Here is a 21,333-nt window from a genome sequence, read left to right on the forward strand (position 1 = left end):
TTGGATTGATCCCATTGGGCAGTGGCGGAACTGTTGGGTTAGAAAAGAAATTGGAAATATCCGAGCAAGTGGGACTGACTGTGGCTTCCATTTTTTTTTTTTTTTCGGTCGTGGGGCTTGAACTCTGGGCCTGAGCGCTGTCCTTCAGTTCTTCAGCTCAAGGCGAGCGCTCTACCACTTGAGCTATAGCACCACTTCCAGTTTTCTGGTGGTTTATTGGAGATAAGAGTTTCGGGGACTTTCCTGCCTGGACTGGCTTTGAACTGCGATCCTCAGATCTCAGACTCCTGAGTAGCTAGAATTACAGGCATGAGCCACCAGCACCCAGCTGTGGCTCAACTTGCACCAGCTTCCTTTTGCCTTCTACGATGGATGGAAGGAGATGGTAGTTGCCCATCCAGGTACCACTGAGACAACAGAGTTTCTGTTCCATGGGTTGTATCTTAATCTCTAGGCAAACCAGAATGAGCCTTGCAGGTCTCATCACAGGCTTGGCAAACAACTTGAGCCCTCTACTAGACAGTAACACACACTGTGAAGGGGCAGAGAAAAGTGAACAAAGATGGCAAAGGTGGTGACCAAGAAGGTTTGTGACCACAGACTGTCCAGGAGATTAGAAGAGATCCCTCTTGGGCCACCTGGGAGTTCAGGTGAGGTGACAGAAGACAAAGGTGGCTCTTGTGACAGACACACAGCATGGAAGGTCTCATGAAGGAAAGATTCTGCTGGTTTATCCCACATGAACCCAACTTAGTGTTCAAAATTTGTCAATAACAATGCCTTGCAGCCGGGGAGATAGATAATGCATTTAGACCCTATGATAGATAAATAGAGACATGTTCAACGTGAAAGAAAAATCTAGTAAGCAAAATCAGCTATCACAAAAGCCTAGAGACATCCATGCAAACGTCTACTTCCCTTTTGGATGAGTAGATGGCGATAATTCAGTACATGCCAACATTCAACCAAATAACATGCTCAGGTGATTTTTAAAGAAAAAGAAATCAAGGAATAGATAGGTAGGGAAATGAGCTCATATAGAAAAAACAGCAACACAACATGCATGTTCTTGTGTGTTTAAACCCATTGGAACATGACAGGAGGAAGAAGCGAGCGTAAGTTATTTCTTTGGTGGTATCTTCCAAAGGAATCATGTCTAGACTTCATTGCTTTCCCCCCCCCCCCCCGTTGTCTTTGTAGATTTCAATTTGATTTTTCTGGCTTGGAGCATATATGTATCCCCAGAAACCTAACCTCTTCCTGCCACCCCTGCTCCCCCAAACCAGGCTGCCTCTTGAATTACTTGAGAGGAAAGGTGGATTAATAGGTTATGTCAATGCAAGAGCTTTTCACAGAATCTGAGTTCCAGGAAGACCATAGGGAATGGGCGGTAGGGGTGAGGTAGATGGGCTTGGCAGGGAGGGGGAGGAGGAGAAGTGGGGAGCCCAGGGAACCGCTGGGGCAACTCTAAAGCAAAACACAAGTTTGCTTATTTTTCTGGACACCCCAGGACTGTGGCCTGTCATAAGGAACAAAGATCACCCTCTAAAGACATAAGCAGTTTAAAAAGGAATATTGTTGAAATCCAGGATTTGTTCCTGGCTGCTAGTCATGGGCTGTTAATCTACAAGGAGGCTTCAGATTTCAAAGAAGATATGTAAAATGGACAAGCTGGAGGCGGGGTGGGGGCCTGGAGGCTGACCACTTGCCCTTGGGAGAGTCCTGCTGACCTCTTCCCTCTGAGCCCAGGCAGAATCCAGAGGTAACACAAGCAGGCACATGGCCACCCAGAGAGGTGTACTGTAAGCCAGGTAGTGCCTTAGGAGTGCAGGCAGGCTGGGATCCTACTTGGAACAAAGCAGCCACAGCCTGAGGGATGGTGGAGGACCAGGCCTACTTTGGTGATGGGAGCCAGGGAGGTGAATGCTACGCTACCTTCACCAACAAGCCCTCTCAGGAAAGATGTACAGAAACAAGAATCAATTTGCATTTCCAAATGGCTTTAGATGTGACTTTCTTCTTCAATGACAATTTAGATGTCCACCCACAATCTCCATGAATATCTTATGAATAGTAGAATCAAGCAGGCAGGTATAATTTTTTTAAGAAGAGACTTTCTAGCAAGTTCTATGATAGCCTGAGGGGGAGGGGTAAACGGAGGCAAAAGATCCCTCTGATTTGTTGGCTGTCAAGCATTCAGAACCATCTGCCACATTCACTCCTAGATACGACGATTCTTTTCTCTTAGATTTGTCAGAAGTTTATATCCGGGCTCTCTGTCAGAAATCTCACTTCTGTAGCTTGCCCATTTTTTTTTCCTGCTAACTGACAGAGGCTTTGTTCTTCCTGTCAGCAGTCAACTCCAGTCTTGCTTGAAAGAGCCCCACCCAGCCCAGCATATACCCCATGGTTTTCTTTGAGAGGCCCTGCTATAAAATCGAGAATTGCTGGGTGTTCTTTTCTAAGTAAACAGGAAATATCACTCTGTTTGACCAAAGAAAAAAATCTCTTTCCTCAGCACAAATGCAGCAATATGCCCACTTACATTTTCTGTTCCTGTTGTCTTAGGAGCAGGCTCTTGTTTGTAAGAACACTAGCACTGACTGTCTAACTTCTAATCTCCAAGAAGCAGAATTCCAGGGAAGCCCAGCCAACTTCAGAGATATTCCTACTGACTGTTCTGGAGGATGGAGCGGCACAGTTAGGAAGAACAACAATGCACAGAGAGAACAAAATGACAAAACCAGTACCGAGTCACGTAAGAGGGGAAAGATGATGTGCATCCACATTTTAAGTCACAGAAAGAGATAGAGAGAGAGAGAGACAGAGAGAGATACAAAGAGAGAGACAGAGAGAGACACACAGAGAGTGTTCTGATACTTGGACACCTTTCTATGTATGGAAAAAAAAATCAGAAGCCTTGAGCCAGTGAGCAGAGGTGACTCAGGGCAGGGGAGGGACACACACAGAGGAATGGCTTTTGTTCCATCACATCAGAACCTGGGTTCGTGTGTCAGGCAGGCGCAGTCCCACGAGTCCGCCACACACCAGCACAGTAGAGGCCAGCAGGATGGGGATGGCTTTGGTGATGCTGACCAGGGAGCCAAATATTAAGTTTCCCAGGACGGCCGCTGCTTTGCAGAGTGCATTCAAGAAGCCAAAGCCTGTTGCTCTGTAAGGGAAAGAAAGATGGGCACCATTCAGCAAGGTCTTAGATCCCCAAGATTCTAGTTTTACATGCACATGGCCTGTGGAGTAATTTTCAAGTGCATTGTGTTGTATGTCATTGGAGCACATATGAGATGCTTATCGGCAAACCTTTAGGAAGATGTACAGCCTTCTGTTGACTTCCTTGTTTCCTTGATTGTTCTTTATTTATTTATTCTTTTTTTGTGCTTGAACTCAGGGCCTTGTACTTTCATTTGTGTGTTGTTGTTTTTTTTTTTTTCTTACGGCTCAGGGTTGGCTCTCTACCACTTGGGCCACACCACCACTTCCAGCTTTTTAAATGGTTAATTGGAATAAGAGTTTCTTGGATTTGTGTGTCTGGGCTGGCTTTGAACCTTGATCCTCAGATCTCAGCTCCTGATTATCTAGAATTATAGCATTAGTTACTAGCCCCAGGTTTTTGGCAAGATGTGATCTAATGTTTTGCCCATGTTGGCCTTGAACTGTAATCCTTCTGATTTCTGCCTCATGAGTAAATGAGATTACACTACCATCCCACTCTGCCCTCATCCCATTTCTTACGGTATTCTTTGGAAAGGACAAAGTAAATGTATTGAGTGGACTCACTGTGGTCTTCTGGGCAGGAAACTAAATTTTGTTCATATTGTGATCTCTCACTGACATCATAGGAAAATATAAATTTTCTTCTGTCTTGATGCTAGTCCTTCTTTTGGGTTCTCACTGGGGTTCACTGAGTATGAAAGGTACATTCAAAGCAAGGCAAGTTTATGGTCCTTTTCTTTTCTTTTCTTTTAACCAGAAAGGAAATGCATCTTCTGTGCATTTAGAACTGCACCTTCCTTGGATTTGTAAAGTAGTAAGTTTGGATTTTTCCTCTGGCAAGTCATAGCAACTATGTATCCTTGCTTAGATATGTGTCCCTCACAACCTGAGCAATTAATTGTGCTGATTTTCTTCTTCACACTCCACTGGAAAGAAATCACTGCGTATCCCTGAGCTGCAGGGACTCAGTGCCTGTATTAATGTACTGCCGATGACCTCACTGGGTAAAATACTCTTAATAGAGGGGAGAAAATAGACTTTCTTTTTGGCTAAGAAACTGAGGGAGCAGAGGAAGTGGTCTGCTGAAGGCAGTGGTTTGGAATGAGAATAGAGAAAGTAGAATATTGGATGGAATGGAATGAGGGCTTTCTTGGGAAGAGGGCGAGCTAGTTTTGTATTCTCCTGTTTTTGTTTTTGTTTTTTTGTTGTTAGAAAATAACCAAACAAGTAATGTACTCATTGCCTTACTCATGTAACTGTAACCCTCTGACCAGTATCTTTACAATAAAATAATAAAAAAAGAAAATAACCACCAGAAAGATAAGGAGATTTAATATACTGATAAGCATTTTCAAATAAAACTGCTGGAAGCTGCAGGTTGGGTACCAAAGTGCACCCAACTACCCCCCCCCCCATCTCCATGGAGATGATGCTACAAGGCTGAAATGGCTTCTGGCTGGTTTCTTAGGATCTAAGCAGATTTCGGTTTCTAATTGTCCCGGTTTCCTCTCTTTATGCACGGATGTGGTGAATTTATTATAATTATAATATTGGTGAGTGATTGCATTATCAGTAACTGATGTTTTCTGCCAATATTAGGGTTCACTCTTGATACTGAATATTCTCTGGGCTTTGGCAAATATGCAATGACACATGGCCATCATTATCAAACCACGTAGAATGTTTCTCTGCCCTGAAAAAAACCCTCTGTATCTGTAAACCCTCTGTACACGACAATAAAATTCAATCACCTGTTCTCTACCTTTTCGTCCCCTCTCCTACCCCAACCATCTCCATGTCTCTCATCTCCACAGTTGGATGTCATTTACTTGAAATCATACACTGTGTAGGTCTTTCAGACAAGCTTGTTTTACTGATTTTAAACTTTCTTTCTTTCTTTCTTTCTTTCTTTCTTTCTTTCTTTCTTTCTTTCTTTCTTTCTTTCTTTCTTTCTTTCTTTCTTTCTTTCTTTCTTTCTTTGTGCCAGTACTAGGACTTGAACTCAAGGCCTCATGTTCTTGCTTAGCCTTTCTTTCTTTCTTTCTTTCTTTCTTTCTTTCTTTCTTTCTTTCTTTCTTTCTTTCTTTCTTTCTTTCTTTCTTTCTTTCTTTCTTTCTTTCTTGCCAGTACTAGGACTTGAACTCAAGGCCTCATGTTCTTGCTTAGCCTTTCTTTCTTTCTTTCTTTCTTTTCTTTCTTCCTTTCTTTCTTCCTTTCTTTCTTTCTTGGTGCCAGTACTAGGACTTGAACTCAAGGCCTCATGTTCTTGCTTAGCCTTTCTTTCTTTCTTTCCTTTCTTTCTTTCTTTCTTTCTTTCTTTCTTTCTTTCTTTCTTTCTTTCTTTCTTTCTTTCTTTCTTTCTTTCTTTCCTTTCTTTCTTTCTTTCTTTTCTTTCTTTCTTTCTTTTCTTTCTTTCTTGGTGCCAGTACTAGGACTTGAACTCAAGGCCTCGTGTTCTTGCTTAGCCTTTCACTCAAGGCTAGAGCTCTACCATCTGAGCTAAACTTCCACTTCTGGCTTTTTTTTAAACTGTTGGAGAAAAGAGTCTTGTGGCCTTTGCTGCTCAGGCTGGCTTTGAACTGTGACCCTCAGATCTTAGCTGTCCAAGAAGCTAGGATAATAAGTGTGAGCCCGTGCCCCAGCTTTAAAGTACATTTTAGTTTCTAGATTTTAGATTCCTAAAGTATCAGTTACACCTTGTGGTGTTAAGGCAAAAGTGGGTGCTGCTAGGGAAATCAGCCGTGTATGTGTTGCTGATAGGCACAATGAAAACCTTGTGCTGTCATGAAGAAGTCTCTTGATGCTGATACTGCAGAATAACCCACGTGGCATTGGCTATGCTGTAGAATTAGAGTAGCTATGCTTTCCCAGACGATGACCTGCTGGTGTGGTGTGGAACGGGGCACGGGACATGGGAACTTAGACTTAGCCAATGGGCGGGGGGGGGTGGGGGGGTAGGGTAGTATCCACAAATTGAGGCTACCTGGTAGCTTCTCAGGAGACTGCCTGGTTAAGTGGGTTGTGGTTTATTTACATTGTTTTATGTTTTAATTGGAGGCTGGGAAAAGGGAACTGCCGACTCCATTCTGGACTGAGAAAAGCATTGTCCACACATCTAGCCTCTCTTTTGGGGTTGGAGAAGGTAGTATTGAACTTGGCCTCACATTTGCAGGGAAAGTGCTTCACTACTTGAGCCATGCTTTTTTTTTGTTCCTAGTTATTTTTTCAGATAAGATCTTACTGCTTTTTGTGCAGGGCTGGCTTTAGACTGTGACCCTCCTTCTTCTGTCTTCAGAATAGCTGAGATTACAGTCACAAGCTACCTTTCCCTAGCTTGTTTGTTGAGATAGTCTGTCATTAACATTTTTACTTAGGGTAGCCTTGAACCATAATCCTATGCCTTAGCTCCTAATCTGAGTAGCTGTGATATCAGGTGTGCACCGTCATATCTGGCCTCACTCATCTAATGTCTTTCTTTTCTATTTTTTTTCTCCTGGTCTTAGTGCCAAACCAGCTGTGAGTGTTTTTGACAGTATTGAGACGAAAAGGATACTGGATACTCGAAGTGCCTAGGGCGGTGCCTGGCATGTGTCAAACATTTTTGAAAAGTCTGGCTGAATAGCTACTTCACCCATAGGTACATTAATAGGGAAAAATTAAGTGGTGCATTTCATTTGAGAAGACTTGCAGTAAAGAAGATGTAGGCTCAGCCCATGAAATCTACCTGTTAAAGGTAGATTCTCACACACAGAACTGCTCTCTGCTAGAGAAGATCAGGCAGCATTGTATGCTGTATTCAGGAAGAGCAGAGAGGGAACGGATCCCACCCAAGCCATCCCCTCCTTCCTCTTCTCCTTCCTGCTCTTGCATTCATCCAGTTCCCTACTTTGGGTGCATTTCCCAGCTCATGGTTGTTGTTGGTTTTTGCCAAGGGAAATGTCTCCCCTTTCTGAAGCATCTCCTCTACTCCATGCACCTCCTCTAGTCTCACCCTACAGGCTCAGGGGCACTAGGATTGGCATGGGCATGTTTTACTCCATGTTCCATTCTGGAGGGGGCTCAGTAGTCCTTGTTGTAGCTCCAGTCCTTGGAGCACCCTTTCCCAGGACCAGCCCAGGGATGCCTGCCACACTCAAGGTAAACTCAAGAATTTCCTAAGGTCTTCCAGAAAAGTTGGAGATAGGCTTTTGTAATGGGTATTTTAGGAAATTGAGCTGTGGCTTAGATAATGATAGAGAGGTAGCCTTGAGATCAAAAGCTCAAGAACAGTGCCCAGGCCCTGAGTTCAAGCTCCAGGACCAGCAAAATTAAAAAAGAATGTAATGGGCATTTGTTTTCTGTCCTCAAGCATTTTTTGTTCAAGGCTAGTGCTGTACTACTTGAGCCTCAGCTTTTTTGGTGCTTAATTGAAGAGTCTTATGAACTTTCTGGGTCGAGCTGGCTTTGAATGGAGCTCCTCAGATCTCAGCCTCCTGAGAAGCTAGGATTACAGATGTGAGCCACCAGCACTCAGCTGTACTTGGCATTTTAACGGGTATTACTAGGCTGAGAGAAAAAGAACGAATTCTGTTGAGTGGAAACTCTTTTGAACAACTATTTAGAGATAATCATAACTAATTATGTATTCTTAAGGAGTAGACTGGATTCAATTGCTTTCTGAACTTTAAAAATAGGGAAAATTTGCCTTACTCACGTGGGTAGCATCTTCCTTCACGAGAGGCAACCTGGCCACTCCACTCCCCAACCCTGCCTTGCTCCCCCTCACACACGTAGAGAAGAAATTCCCCATGAGCTGTGAGCTGAGAGAGGACGTGGCCCAAAGCAACTCTCCATCTCCCTCCTACTCCCACCATCCAGGGGCTTCCTGTTGCTCATTCCTGTTGAAATCAAATCTTTGCCGACAGGTAAGAATGGAAGGCTTTGTGTTTTATGATTTATTGGGTAAACCTAGCTAGGAAATGTGGGCCTGGGCCAAGATACATAATTATAGGACAAGCAAGTACTGGCACTGAGTAGCAACTCCTAGTTCATCTGAGGCCAAGGCCTGTGAACACAGCCACATAGCAGTGCATCCTGTTACCAGGTGAGTTGATGCTTCTTGTCAGCAATCCCCATTGCTGGACTCAGAGCAGGTGCTTTTGTTTCTTAGTTTTGCTTTTTTTTTTTTTTTTTCAGATTTAGATTCAGGGTCTTACGCTTTTGCCTGGGCTGGCCTCAGATGCGATCTCCAACTTAACATTACATGGTGGGGTGGTGATTTGTCTTAAAAGTAGTTCAGCATAAGCTGGGCACTGGTGGCTTGCACCTGTAACCCTAGCTACTCAGGAGGCTGAGATTCTGAGGATAGCAGGTCAAAGCCAGCCCAGGCACGAAAGTTGGTGAGACTCTTATCTCCAATAAATCACCAGAAAACCAGAAGTGGTGTTGTGGCTCAAGTGGTAGAGTGCTTGCCTTGAGCTGAAGAGCTGAGAGACAGTGCCCAGGCCCAGAGTTCAAACCCCATGACCAACCAAAAAAAAAAGTTCATCAGCATAAAAATTAAAAAAAACCCACATCCCTCTGCATATCACCTTTCTAATAACAATAAAAAATTACAAAAGAGTACTTCAGCATAGCAAGAGTAATAGAGGGGGTGAATTTGGTCAAGATATGTATATATATGTATGGAGATAGTACAGTGAAAACTTCATACAATTCATGTACACTAATAAAAAGAGAGATAAAAAACACTTCAGTATAAACAGTGTGTTAGATAAATTGTCCCTAAGAAATATTATCTTAGAATGTACAGCAGGTTAATCAGGAATGGACAGGCTGGGATTGGCTATTTCGTCTTTGGCTATCATTCTGGAGATCAGCATGAGAAGGCTTCTTCATGAGCATGGAGAGGATGGTTCATCCATCAGTGATATGAGGGGGATCCAGCCATGCCGTGGGTTCATAGGATGTTCTTTATGCAGCATCACAAGCTGTCCCTACCCATGTCCTGGGCCCCGCAACCTCAACTCTGTGATACAGTACTCGGTGCAGACTAGATCCTAGAGCCCACAAGACCTGCAGCTCCTCATTCAGGAGGACTTGGCAGTGGCCTGATGGGGCCCCAAGCCTGGTGATCCTGCTGCCTCTGTCATGTACCCATGATGCTTTATTGCAAGGGCTGGTTCGTACCTGTGGATGATGAGGTCACTTCCTGTAGCTCAGGCTAAATGACTGCTCTGTGCTTGTTTGTCTATTTGGCAGGTTTTGTTCCCATTGTAATCCAACACCTAGTAACAAGGCTGTGGGGATAGGGGACATACACTCTCCACCCCTTCACCTTCCACTTCTTTTTTCCTAAGACAGAATCTCTCTAGGTTTCCCAGGCTAGCTCTGAACTCTTGGACTCAAGACTTCTGTGCACCTCAGTCTTCCAAGTCACTGGACTACAGGTATGTAGTGCCATGCCCAGCCTGAACTTCCACTTCTAACTTCCAGAGACAAAGTGAATCTGACATTGGTTGAATGACCAGTGTGTAAACATATATAATGGTAAAATGAAGAAAAATCAAATATAAAGAAAAAAAATATAAACATACACAATACATAATCAAACACCTAAATGTAAACATCTAATTGATGAAATGGCATTAGGCAAAAAATAAAGCAAGGTAAGATGATGAAGTACATAGATTAGTTAGTAAGGATAATTGAAAGATTTCTTTATAACATGATCTCCAAAAAATAAGTGATTATCTTGCTTTATGATCACAGGGGGAGAATGTATTTAAGGAAGAATGAAAGAAATTGCACTATAGAACACCAGATAATGATGGTGACAAGGAGAATTCTAGAAGTATAAGGGAAGACCTGAGAGGCCATTTATTTCAAGTTCCTCCTTTTTCATCTGAGAGAACAGAGGCACAGCTGTGCTGAGTCTTTCCCTGGACAGACACACAGCTGGTCAGCAAGAGAGTGGTGATTACAGGGGGTACTGGAAAGAAAATGAGAGCCCTTCTTTGTTTACACAGGAGCTGTCCTGAGGGGGACTAATTCCGGGCTGAGGTTTGCTGTTAGCAAATCCCAGAGTTCTGGGTGACAGTGGCAGATGGCAGGTTCGAAGGGAGCACTACATAGAAACCTTTGGGGTTTTATTTTAAAATCCTTATGTCTGAAGGGTACACACAGGAGAGTGAGGGGAGAAAGCAGCCAGTGGCCAGGGAAAGTAGGATCACATTGCCCAAAGAAAGACACCCAGGAGATGGCCTTCTGGTTTTGACTGCTCAGCATTGGAGGCCTCAGTGGGAGGCTGGGGGCATTACTATCTCCTTGCCTAAAATAAGCTACATGGGGGGGAAGACAAGTCCCCAGACTGGAAGGCACAGGAAGCGTGGCCGGTGAAACTGCATCATGGTCACATGGTGGCAGCAGAGAGCCACTGCCTAGATGATGGATAGCAAGCCTCAACCCTGATGAGCCAATCATGTGGCCTACACCACAGTGGCTTCATTTCTGACTTTGGAGTTTGACCACAATGGGGTAAGGGAAAAGAAGGGAGGTGAAAAATGGACATAGTTGCCAAGAACCTGTGGCTCATGCCTGTAATCCTAGCTACTTAGGAGGCTGAGATCTGAGGACCGTGGTTCAAAGTCAGTCCAGGCAGGTAAGTCCATGAGACTCTTATCTCCAATAAACCACCAGAAAACTGGAAGTGGCGCTGTGACTCAAGTGGTAGAGCACTTGCCTTGAGCTGAGGGACGGTGCCCAGGCCCAGAGTTCAAGCCCCACGGGGCAGGGGCGGGGAAGGGGCGGGAGAAGTATAGTGAATGGTGACTAAGATTAGTTCAACCTATCATTACTTCTTTTCTTCTTTTTTTCTTACTCTTTTTTTTCTTTCTTTTTTCAGTACTGGGAATTGAACTCATTGCCTTATGCTTGCCAGACAAATGTTCAACCACTTGAGGCACGTCCTCAGCCTTTTTACACAGTCTTGTCTTCCTTGGTATTCTTCCCAGATGACCTTTGCTTTGACTTGAGCTATCCTAGGACTCCATTAAGGCAACACTTGGCATGTGGTCACCAACCCATGAGAGTGGAAAAGAGGGACAGGTGAGTGTCTCCAAATAAACAGGTGCATAGGCCACTTGAGGGTCTCTGTGGCTCTCTGATCCTTATAGTTGGGGCCACTTATCTTGACTTTCAGGTTCAACCAGGCTAGTGAGTGCCTCAGTATCAAAGCTGGGCCTGTGTCAGGATCAGGTGTCAGCTTGAACGTGAGTTCAGGGTCATGGGCAATTACAATTGGCAATTACAATTCTCCTTCCCTCTGGCATCTCTATGTAGCTTTATTATGAGCTCTACTGTGTTACAACTAATGTTACTCAGATGGTTTCCAGAGCCTGTGTATAGCATAGAAGCTCACTAGGGTCAGAATGAAAATGTTTAGCAAGGAGACATCCGGGATTTGTGAGTGTGGCGGTATTCTACAGCAAGACTTCTAGGGTTCTTGTAAACCCAGGAAAAGATGCTCCTGAATGTGGCCAATAAACCAAAGGAACAGGGCCAGCACTGGGGACTCAGCAAGTCAGTATTCTACAGGAGGGAAAACCCCTCCTGCTCTATATTCCAAATTCTGCAAAATACTCCAATAAGAGGCTTACACAGAGACAGAGCTTAAGACTTGGGCATGAAATATAAGGTAGGAAGTGGTAAAAAGCCCATGTCAAATGGTGAAACAGAGCATCAGTTCAGCTTTTAACTATTCAGCTGTAAAGCACTAGCCCAAAGCCTTACATTCTAGGCCTTTGCTGATAGGAATTATAAACTAGTTGTGACTTCATTTTAGGACTGGATGAGTAAATTTCCTCCAGCTATCTGGAATGTGTTGGGCTTTCCTCCAATAGACCAGGAAAGTCAAAAGACATATTCTAGGCACTCATCTGTTAAACTCAGAGCTCAAGCAGAGACCTGCAAGTGGGGGGTAATAACCCTCCTAGGACTAGAAAGCTCTACAACATGTGGGCCAAAGTAGGTTATTAAATGCTAATCTTCAGTCAGGTGCCAGTGGCTCACACCTGTAATCGTAGCTACTCAGGAGACCGAGATAGGAGGACCATGTTTCAAAGCCAACCCCAACAGGAAGTCCAGGAGACTTATCTCTAACTACTGACAAGCCAAAGTGGAGTTATAGTTCAAGTGGTAGAGCACTAGCCTTGAGCCAAAAAGCTCACGGACAGCACCTAGGCCTTGAGATCAAGCCCTAGGACCAGCACAAATTTTTTTTTTTTACTAATGTTCACCAAAAGCTTACAACTCCTTCTTATCATTAGCCAACAAATTACCTCATGGAGACAAGTCAATTTCTTCAGCGCCTTCACTACCTTATTAATTATTGCTAGGAATTAGTTTCCTTTCAAGAGATATAAGTAGAACCTACAATTGCATGAGCTAATGGCTTTTCCGATTTTTTTTTTGTTTTTACTTTCTTGGGGGAAGCAGCAGCTGGGTTCACTTTGTCACAATTTGCCAGTGTCTTGGAGCCCCTTTCTCCTAGAGGCCCGTTTCAACATACCTCCGGTCTGTGGGGTACAACTCCACAGTAACTACATCGAGAGAGTTCCAGGCTGAGATCGTCAATCCATTGTACAGGCAGAGCATGCCTATCATCATAGATTCACTGGTGCCAAACCAAAGGAAGAAGCAGCTGATCCCTGAAAGCACCATAGAGCCACCTGCCAACAACACAGACAGAAGGCTGAGTGTTGCCTGTCATCTCAGCAAGCAAGGACCTTTGAGTTACTGAGATCGCTCCAGAAAACAATCCCATGGAGAAGCTGCTGACTGGGCTCCATAAATCTCAAGTCCAAGTACATTCACCTGTTTGAAAGGTCAACCCTCTCACTGACTTCTGAAGGCAGCAAGTATGAAATACATAGAGCCCATTAACCAACAACTTGAGTGGAAAAATATACATTAGTTACACCTAATTAGTTTTTCAGTCCGTTAACTCATGGCAATTGCTCAAATGAAATGTAATTAGACATCGTTTTCATTAGAGATGTATCCTAATGAAAGAGGTAAGGGTTTCTCCTCCTGAACTGCAAATCTTTAAGGGACAGAGAGCCCAGAAAGAAACAGGCACCACTCTCATCCTTCCTTGAACCCCAGTACCTACCTAGCATGGTTAAACGCCCAATTCTGTCCATCAGGAGAGCGGACACAATGTTTCCTGGCAACACTGCCAGTGTCCCCAGGAAGTTGACAAAATAAATCCAGTAGGCACTGTAGTCATCATCAAAAGTAATCTGACATCCGGTCTTATTGTGAAAAAACGAGCAGTTGTGAAATTCACTGTCAATGAATTTATATGGCTCAAAATCTGTAGAAACAGCAAAGACAACTCATCAAACTCTTGCCAGGTAGAAGTAACAGGTGAGCACCTGTATCAGAAACCCTGTGGAGAATTTCATAAAGCCTCATGGTACTAGAAATTCTTTGAGCACCTTAGGCCCTGTGCTGGCTTGACACTTTATATCCTCTCCTGGCCATGAATGAAGTCTAGCTTGATACTGTATATAAAAAGAGGTAGAATGATGGGGCATCTTTAATGAATAAGGAATCAATTAGACTAAAGAGTCCAATTATCTTCTGACTTTCTGTAATTGGCCATTATTAATTAGATTACTTGCTTACTCTTTGTTTTAAGTGTGTGTGTGTGTGTGTGTGTGTGTGTGTGTGTGTGTGTGTGTGTGTGTACACATGCACACATGTTAATGAATTGGCCGTGGATGGTCATTTTCTGGGACTGTTCTTGGGTTTTTGAGGCTGCAATTTCAGGTCCATGTGGCTGAATCCACGGAGGGACAAGAGTCAGCTTCACTTGAAGGTCACTAGCATTCAGTGTGTTGTTTAAATTGGGTTAAATTTGGGTCTACGTAAGAGGACTTGCATCTTTTTTGTTATTATGGTCTATCAGAAAAATAAAATAATGAAATGCTGGTCTTCTGAGGTCATGTGGTTAGAAGAGGGTGATCAGTGACCCTGTTTACAAAAGCAAAGACACTTGCTGGCTTTCTCTCGTAGTACTGAGAAGAGCTGGCTCCTGTGTACACATGAAAAAGGCAGAGCAGACACAGATCTCCGTGCCAGCAGAAAGCTGTCATTCTAGCCTCATTTGTGTGTGTGTGTGTGTGTGTGTGTGTGTGTGTGTGTGTGTGTGTGTGTGTGTGTGTGTGTGTGTGTGTGTGTGTGTATGCTAGCATTAGACTGAACTCAGGGCCTGGCGGTGTCCCTGAGTTTCTTTGCTCAAGACTAGCATCTGCCACTTGAGCCACAGTTTTACTGTTAGCTTTTAAAAAAAGTACAGTCTGGGGCTGGGAAGGTGGCTCAGTGGTAGAGCGCTTGTCTTGCATGCATGAGGCCTTGGGTTCGATTCCTCAGCACCACATAAGTAAAAAGAAAAAAGTCGGAAGTGGCGCTGTGGCTCAAGTGGTAGAGTGCTAGCCTTGAGCTGAAGAGCTGAGGGACAGTGCCCAGGCACAGAGTTCAGGCCCCACGACCAGACCCTCCCCCCCAAAAAAAGTTACAGTATTTATTGGACATGAGAGTCTGACAGACTTTCCTGTTTGGGCTGGGTTTGAATATTGATCCACAGATCTCAGCCTCCTGAGTAGCAAGGATGACAGGAACAAGCCACTGACACCTGGCTAAATTTCTTAATTTTTTAAAACTCAAATATTGGGTAAACTATACGAGATAAGAAGTATCTGATGACCCGTGGTGTGAGATAGAATATCATGGTGTTAAATTGATGCTCTGTTCTCTTCCTTTGCTTCTTTAGGGAGCTTCCCAGATGTATATGGAGTGAGCTAAAACATTATACTTAATGTCCCATTAAATAGCCACATGTTGTTGACTTAGAGGAACACCAGATTTTGAGACTTGGATTATTACAGAAATCTTTGCTTTAAAAATTACCCACAATGAGATTTTTTATACCAATTTTGAACCTGGGCAAGGCAAAACAATACAAGCAGACCTTTGATTCAGCCTCATTCAGGAAACTTGTTCATTTACGCTTCAGTCTAGACATCTGGCCACACTGTCACGGGGTTATCACATTTCTGCCAGGAGAAAAACCCTCCGCAAAGGCCCCAGCAGGAGCCATGCGAAGCCCACACCTACCTGTGTTGTCGAAAATGGTGTCGATAAAGGTGCAGTTCTTGAAGTAGGTGTTGACTGAGGTCACATCCTCAAAGGTGCAGGACTTAAACACGGAGTCTTTGAAAGTTACGGACTTGAACTTCACTCCTAGGAATCTGTTCGACATGCACACCACACACACACACACACACACACACACACACACACACACACACATTCATGTCAGTGGAGTTCACGGCTAAGTCAAACAAGTTTAAAGATATGACATCCCCACTTTAGACTTTCTTAATCATAGAAATGTTGACTGCTGGATTTTCTAAGCTCTTTGTGCCTGTATGTCCTCTCCTTTGGCTGGATTTCAGGTTTCTTCTCTAAATTAAATAACTCTACTTTGCATCTTATTTTCCAATATTCTTTACTTTACAGTGACTTTTTTTTTTTTTTTTAATTTGCAGTTACTGGGATTTGAACGCAGGGACTCTTGCACTTGCTAGTCAGGTGCTCTACAGCTCAAGCCACGCCCCCAGCCCTTAAGTTACTCTTATTGCTCTTGAGGATGCTACATTTTTTTCACACCAGTCAAAGGCCAGCTTAATAAATGTAAAACAACTCAGTTTTAGAAGTTTAAGTGAAGTAACTGATGTGGGTGAGTAGATTTAAAGCCCAGTTAGGAATATCGAAATTCTACCTGAAAATGACTGGATGTACACACTAAAACAAAAGCACAACTGTAGGTTTCAGGGCACTGAATCTTAGTAAGAAATCAGCTTTGTGTGATTCGGTAGCAAGTTAAATTAGATCAAAGATTCTAGACCTGCCATTGTCGTATTCCATTCCAGTATGAATCTGATTTTCCATTGTGAAGTTAATACTGAAATTTGCATATTTATCCCTTTGCACATTTCTAGTTAGCAGTGCATATTCATCAGACTGCAGATGTTTAATGACGTCAGGGAACCACACAGATAATCCATAGTACCTGCAAAGACAACAAAATGTGAGTTTATAAAGGTTCTGGCACATACGTCCTAGCATTTCAGATGGGTAGTGGATACTAGAGAAGTAATTCCAGTTATGAACGACTCCTTGTAACTGTTGAATAAACCATTACACTATGGTTGTTGAACCCCCGACCCAAGATTATCTACAAAAATTAAGCTCAAGAGGTAGGTTGGAGTTAGCTGGAAAACTCCAGTGTGTAATTCTTGAGCCCTTTCTTTACAAAGAAAGGGGGTTCAGAAAGAACCCCCTTCTGTATATACACACACACAGTTCTATGATCTGAATATGACCTTCCAAATTGAGTCTTAGATCCTAATATGTTATATTAAGAAATAGGGCAGTCAGGAAAAGGTTTAATAAAGAGTAATATATGTTATTGCAAATAAGGGAAACCATAGGATCTATGCCTGGTATGTCTAGGACAAGCAGAAAAGGTCAAAAGCTATGTACATATGACCATATAAGATGATGCTAAGCAAAATGAACCCCAAGATAGGGACACACATGTTTTTATCTTTCTTGCTATTGTTTTTAATGAATTTATAATGTACTATGTGATTTTTTTGTTTCTTTTGTATGTTCTTCCCCCATGGCATAACCCTTGTTTTCACTGTATTTGATTCTGGTGCCCTGCTTCTTGTATATACATTTTTTTCTAATTTGGGGAGGGGAAGGGAAATAACAAAATGCTGAAATGAGGATACAGGTTGACCCATTGTAACAATGAGATGTACAAGACACTATGTTGGAAACGAACTTTACAACTTGGGGGGGGGTGTGTGGGGAAAGGGAAGAGTTGGGGATATGGGGAAGGAAGGGATGGTAGGGGAAAACAGAGGAGGAGGTAACAATGTTCGATAGGAAATGTACTCGTTACCTTACTCATGTAACTATAACCCCTCTGTATAGTATTTTTACAATAAAAGTATATACAGAAAAAAAAATACATGTGTAGAAGGTAGGCTCACACCTGTAATCCTAGCTACTCATGAGGGTGAGATCCGGAGGACTGAGATTTGGAGCCAGCCTGAGCAGAAAAGTTTGTGAGACTCTATCTCCAAAATAATCAGAAAAAAAGCTGGGCTGGAGGCATGACTCAAGTGGTAGAGTATGAATTGAGCAAATAAGCTGCGCAAAGGTGAGGCCCTGAGTTCAAACCTATTATCAGGAGCTGTCTCCTTCTCCCTTCTTCCTCGTTTTCTTCCTATGCTGTGAGGACATAGAGTTCATACCCCCAGAGGATGTGGAAGCAGAGCCCAAGCCCTCAGCATCACCAAACATCCTAGTACCTTGATTTTGGGGTTCCAAGTCTTGCTCTGGAAATGTTGAATAACAAATGCCTAATATGGATAACTTAGCTGATCACAGGTGTTTTGTTATGGCAGCGCAAATGGACTCTAAGACACATGACATCCTAATGTCATTCTTGTCACAGGCTGATTGAGAAACAGTTTCCTAGATTAGTGGTCCAAACTCCTGGGACCCAGGAATGACCGCTCGCGAATGGATGATCTTTCCTGGTTCCTTTATTATTGTGAAACTGTTAACCTGGAGCAGAGCCCCATTTTCCAATGTTGAATATTCAGTAACTATCTGAAAATCCAGGTCATTTCTAGAGTGACTCTGAGGCAGTGACACTGTGGCTAGCCAATGTGAGACATTCTATGAGCATGAAATACCAGGAGATCTTGAAGGCTAATGTAAAAAAAAGATGTAAAATTATTCATTCATAATTTTCATACCAATTATGTGTTAGAATACTACTATTTGAGGACAATGAGTTGAATAAAATTAATTTTATGTTTCTTCTAACCTTTGTGTGTTTGTGTATGCGTGTGTGTGGTTACTGGAACACTTAAAATGACATCTGTGACTCAGATTATATTTCTATTGGACAATAATGCTTTAATGTGATAGTTCCCAAAGTAGAGCCCTCTGATCAGTACCCCTGAACTTGGCTCTCTTCTGACTTGATAAACAGAGACTCTGGAAGAGGAAGGCCCAGGGGAGTGTTCAGATGTATCTGGTTCGGAAAGCCCGGCTCTAGTTTTTATCCTCAGTGACACTTTGCTGTACAGGAAGGAGGGGTTTGCAGGGTTCAAATCTTAGTCTTGCTACTTTTCACTTTGACTAGTTAGCTAAGCTTTAGTTTCCCACACCTCTTAATAGTGGGATAATGGTAGATAGACTCCAGCTCCCCTGTATGGTTGCCATATTGAATGGTATGTGAAGTGCCCATGACACTGAGGGGCTCAGAAGACAGCATGAGTCATTTCTATCATTTCATGTCCTTGTCATCAGCATTCCTCAACCAGCTGTGCCTCAGCCCCTGCTCTCATAGACTGTGAGTCAGTTACAGTGGTGGCGGTGGTACCATTAACAAATGACTCAAGGATGCACCGTGGATGTCACGAAAACTTAAAATTGGCAACAACCAGGGAAAGATATTACCCTGGCACCTACATCAAGGACGTGGAGGAGGTTTAGCTAGTACTTTACTTACGCAGCAAAAGTCTGCTGACTGTCTCTTAAATGTTAGGCACCACTGAGGTATCAGGGATATAGAAGTCATAAAATTGAAAATCTGATCAGCAATGAATGTGACCCAGAATGACTCTCCAGGAACCCTTCACACCTTGAGCATGAGACTTCCCTTGAACTTATTTTGTCTTCTTGTACCTAACTCCCTCTTAACACAGTAGGCACCTAATGTAAATCACTTTTTAGTCCTTTTTCCCTTTAAGAGTAATGAATATTTTTAGAAACTAGATTAGAATGACTTTGAATATTCTAAACCAACTCTCTCAACTTATGAATGCAGGCCAAGTAACACATCAGCATGAACTTCTAGTAGCCTGCTTCTCCCTACAGGCCCTGCTCCCATGCCACACCTCATCCAGCACTTTGGTAACTTGCCTATCTTAATTTATATCAATTAAGACATGGAAATTATGATGTCACAATTAGATGCTACGATGCCCAAAGATCCTTCTGTTCTAATAGTGCATCATCTCATTGCTTTTTTCTGAAGCGGCAGACATACTCATTCTAAAGTGAAGATTTCAAGTGTTAGCAACTAAACCTCATTTTCCCCTCCCCTCCTTCCTTATTTCCTTGTTTTTACAATACTTCTAAGGTTGTTTTATTCATTTGTCAGTACCTATTTATTGAGCCCCTGTTGTAGGTCAGGAATGTGTGTGTGTATGTGTGTGTGTGTGTATCTATCTATCTATCTATCTATCTATCTATCTATCTATCTATCTATCTATCTATCATCTATCTATCTTTTAAGACTCCAAATCTCATTAATCTTCCAAAGCAGGAAGTCAGAGCTTTATATTTATATGCAGAGTAAAGAAGAGTTTCCCTAAAATTGGTTAACTACTTGTAGAAAACTAAAGCAAGGTCCTTATATATCACCCTGCACCAGAATCAACTCCAAATGGATCAAAGACCTCGGAGTCAAAGCAGACACTCTGAAAACATTACAGGATGGAATAGGAAAAACCCTAGGTCTCCTTGACACAGGCCGAAATTTTCTTAATAGAGACCCAGAAACACAACAAACCAAAGAAAGGTTGGACAAATGGGATTGCATGAAATTGCAGAGCTTCTGCATGGCAAAGGACATAGTTAGCAAGATCAATAGAAAGCCCACGGATTGGGGGAAGATCTTCACTAGCCATACAACAGACAAGGGTCTCATATCTAAAATATACCTGGAACTCAAAAAGTTAAATCCCCCAACAACAAATCTTCAAAGAAACAACTGCCCAATAAATAAGTGGGCTAAAGATTTAAAGAGAAATTTCTCTGAAGAGGAAAGAAGGATGGCCAATAGACACATGAAGAAATGCTCAACCTTCCTAGCCATAAAAGAAATGCAAATCAAAACAACATTAAGATACCACCTCACCCCAGTTAGAATGGCAAAAATCAAGAACTCTAATAACAACAGATGCTGGAGGGGATGTGGACAGAAGGGAACCCTACTGCGTTGTTGGTGGAGTGTAAACTTGTTCAACCACTTTGGAAAGTAGTCTGGAGGTTCCTCAAAAGACTCCACATAGAGCTCCCCTATGACCCAGCAATCCCACTTTTGGGCATTTACCCAAATGTTTACAAACAAGACCACACTAAAACTACCAGCACAACTATGCTTATTGCAGCATTATTTACTATAGCTAAGATATGGAACCAACCCAGATGCCCCTCAGTAGATGAATGGATCAAGAAAATGTGGTATATATACACAGTGGAATTCTATGCCTCCATCAGAAAGAATGACATTGCCCCATTTGTTAGGAAATGGAAAGGCTTGGAAAAAATTATATTAAGTGAAGTAAGCCAGGCCCAAAGAAACATAGGTCCCATGGTTTCCCTTATTTACAATACCTAGTATATGTCTGAGTCAAGCAGAAAAGGTCAGATAAGGTGATATTAGGGAAATGAACCCTAAGATATGTATTCAAATTTTTTCTTTCATGCGATTGTTTCTAACGCATTTATAAAATTATTTCTTTGTTGCTTTGTATGTCCCTCCCCCACAGTATAACCCCTGCTTTCACTGTATTTGATGTCGGTATAATTTGTGGAGGGGAAGGGGAAAAACAAGTCATTTAAATAAGGATACAGGTGGACCCGTTGCAACAATGAGAAGTACAAGTCGTTATGTCAAAAACGAATTTTACAACTTTGGTGGGGGGTGGGGTGGGGAGGTTTGGGTGGGGGAGGCGGGGAGGAAGGCAAGGGATGGGAAGGGGAAACAAAGGAGGAGGCTACAATGCTTGATAAGAAATGTACTCATTATCTTGCCCTTGTAATTGTAACCCCTTTGTATAGTATTTTCACAATAAAAAATAAATAAAAATTAAAAAAAGAAGAGTTTGCCTAAAAGAAGTGTCATAGGGGATAATAACACTGATAAGAGAATAAGGAATATAGAGGGGTTACAATGAGAGG

At 42.6% G+C, this 21,333-nt stretch overlaps 1 protein-coding gene across 1 annotated transcript in view; it reads right to left on the minus strand.

Annotated features, from left to right (window-relative positions):
- Positions 1-1,247: 1,247 nt before the first annotated feature.
- LOC138834386 (synaptic vesicle glycoprotein 2C) overlaps positions 1,248-21,333 on the minus strand; it is a 143,107-nt gene continuing 123,021 nt past the window's right edge. Inside the window, exons 9-13 of the mRNA XM_070033019.1 lie at positions 16,184-16,348; positions 15,391-15,524; positions 13,382-13,585; positions 12,779-12,938; positions 1,248-3,172 (exon numbers count right to left, since the gene is read on the minus strand). Coding sequence (XP_069889120.1) covers positions 2,989-3,172; positions 12,779-12,938; positions 13,382-13,585; positions 15,391-15,524; positions 16,184-16,348 — 847 coding nt within the window. The 3' untranslated portion in view covers positions 1,248-2,988. The remainder of the gene's footprint in view (positions 3,173-12,778; positions 12,939-13,381; positions 13,586-15,390; positions 15,525-16,183; positions 16,349-21,333) is intronic.

This window comes from Dipodomys merriami, unplaced genomic scaffold, assembly GCF_024711535.1.
Source record: "Dipodomys merriami isolate MVZ:Mamm:240054 unplaced genomic scaffold, mDipMer1.0.p SCAF_213, whole genome shotgun sequence".
Taxonomy (NCBI): Eukaryota; Metazoa; Chordata; class Mammalia; order Rodentia; family Heteromyidae; genus Dipodomys; species Dipodomys merriami.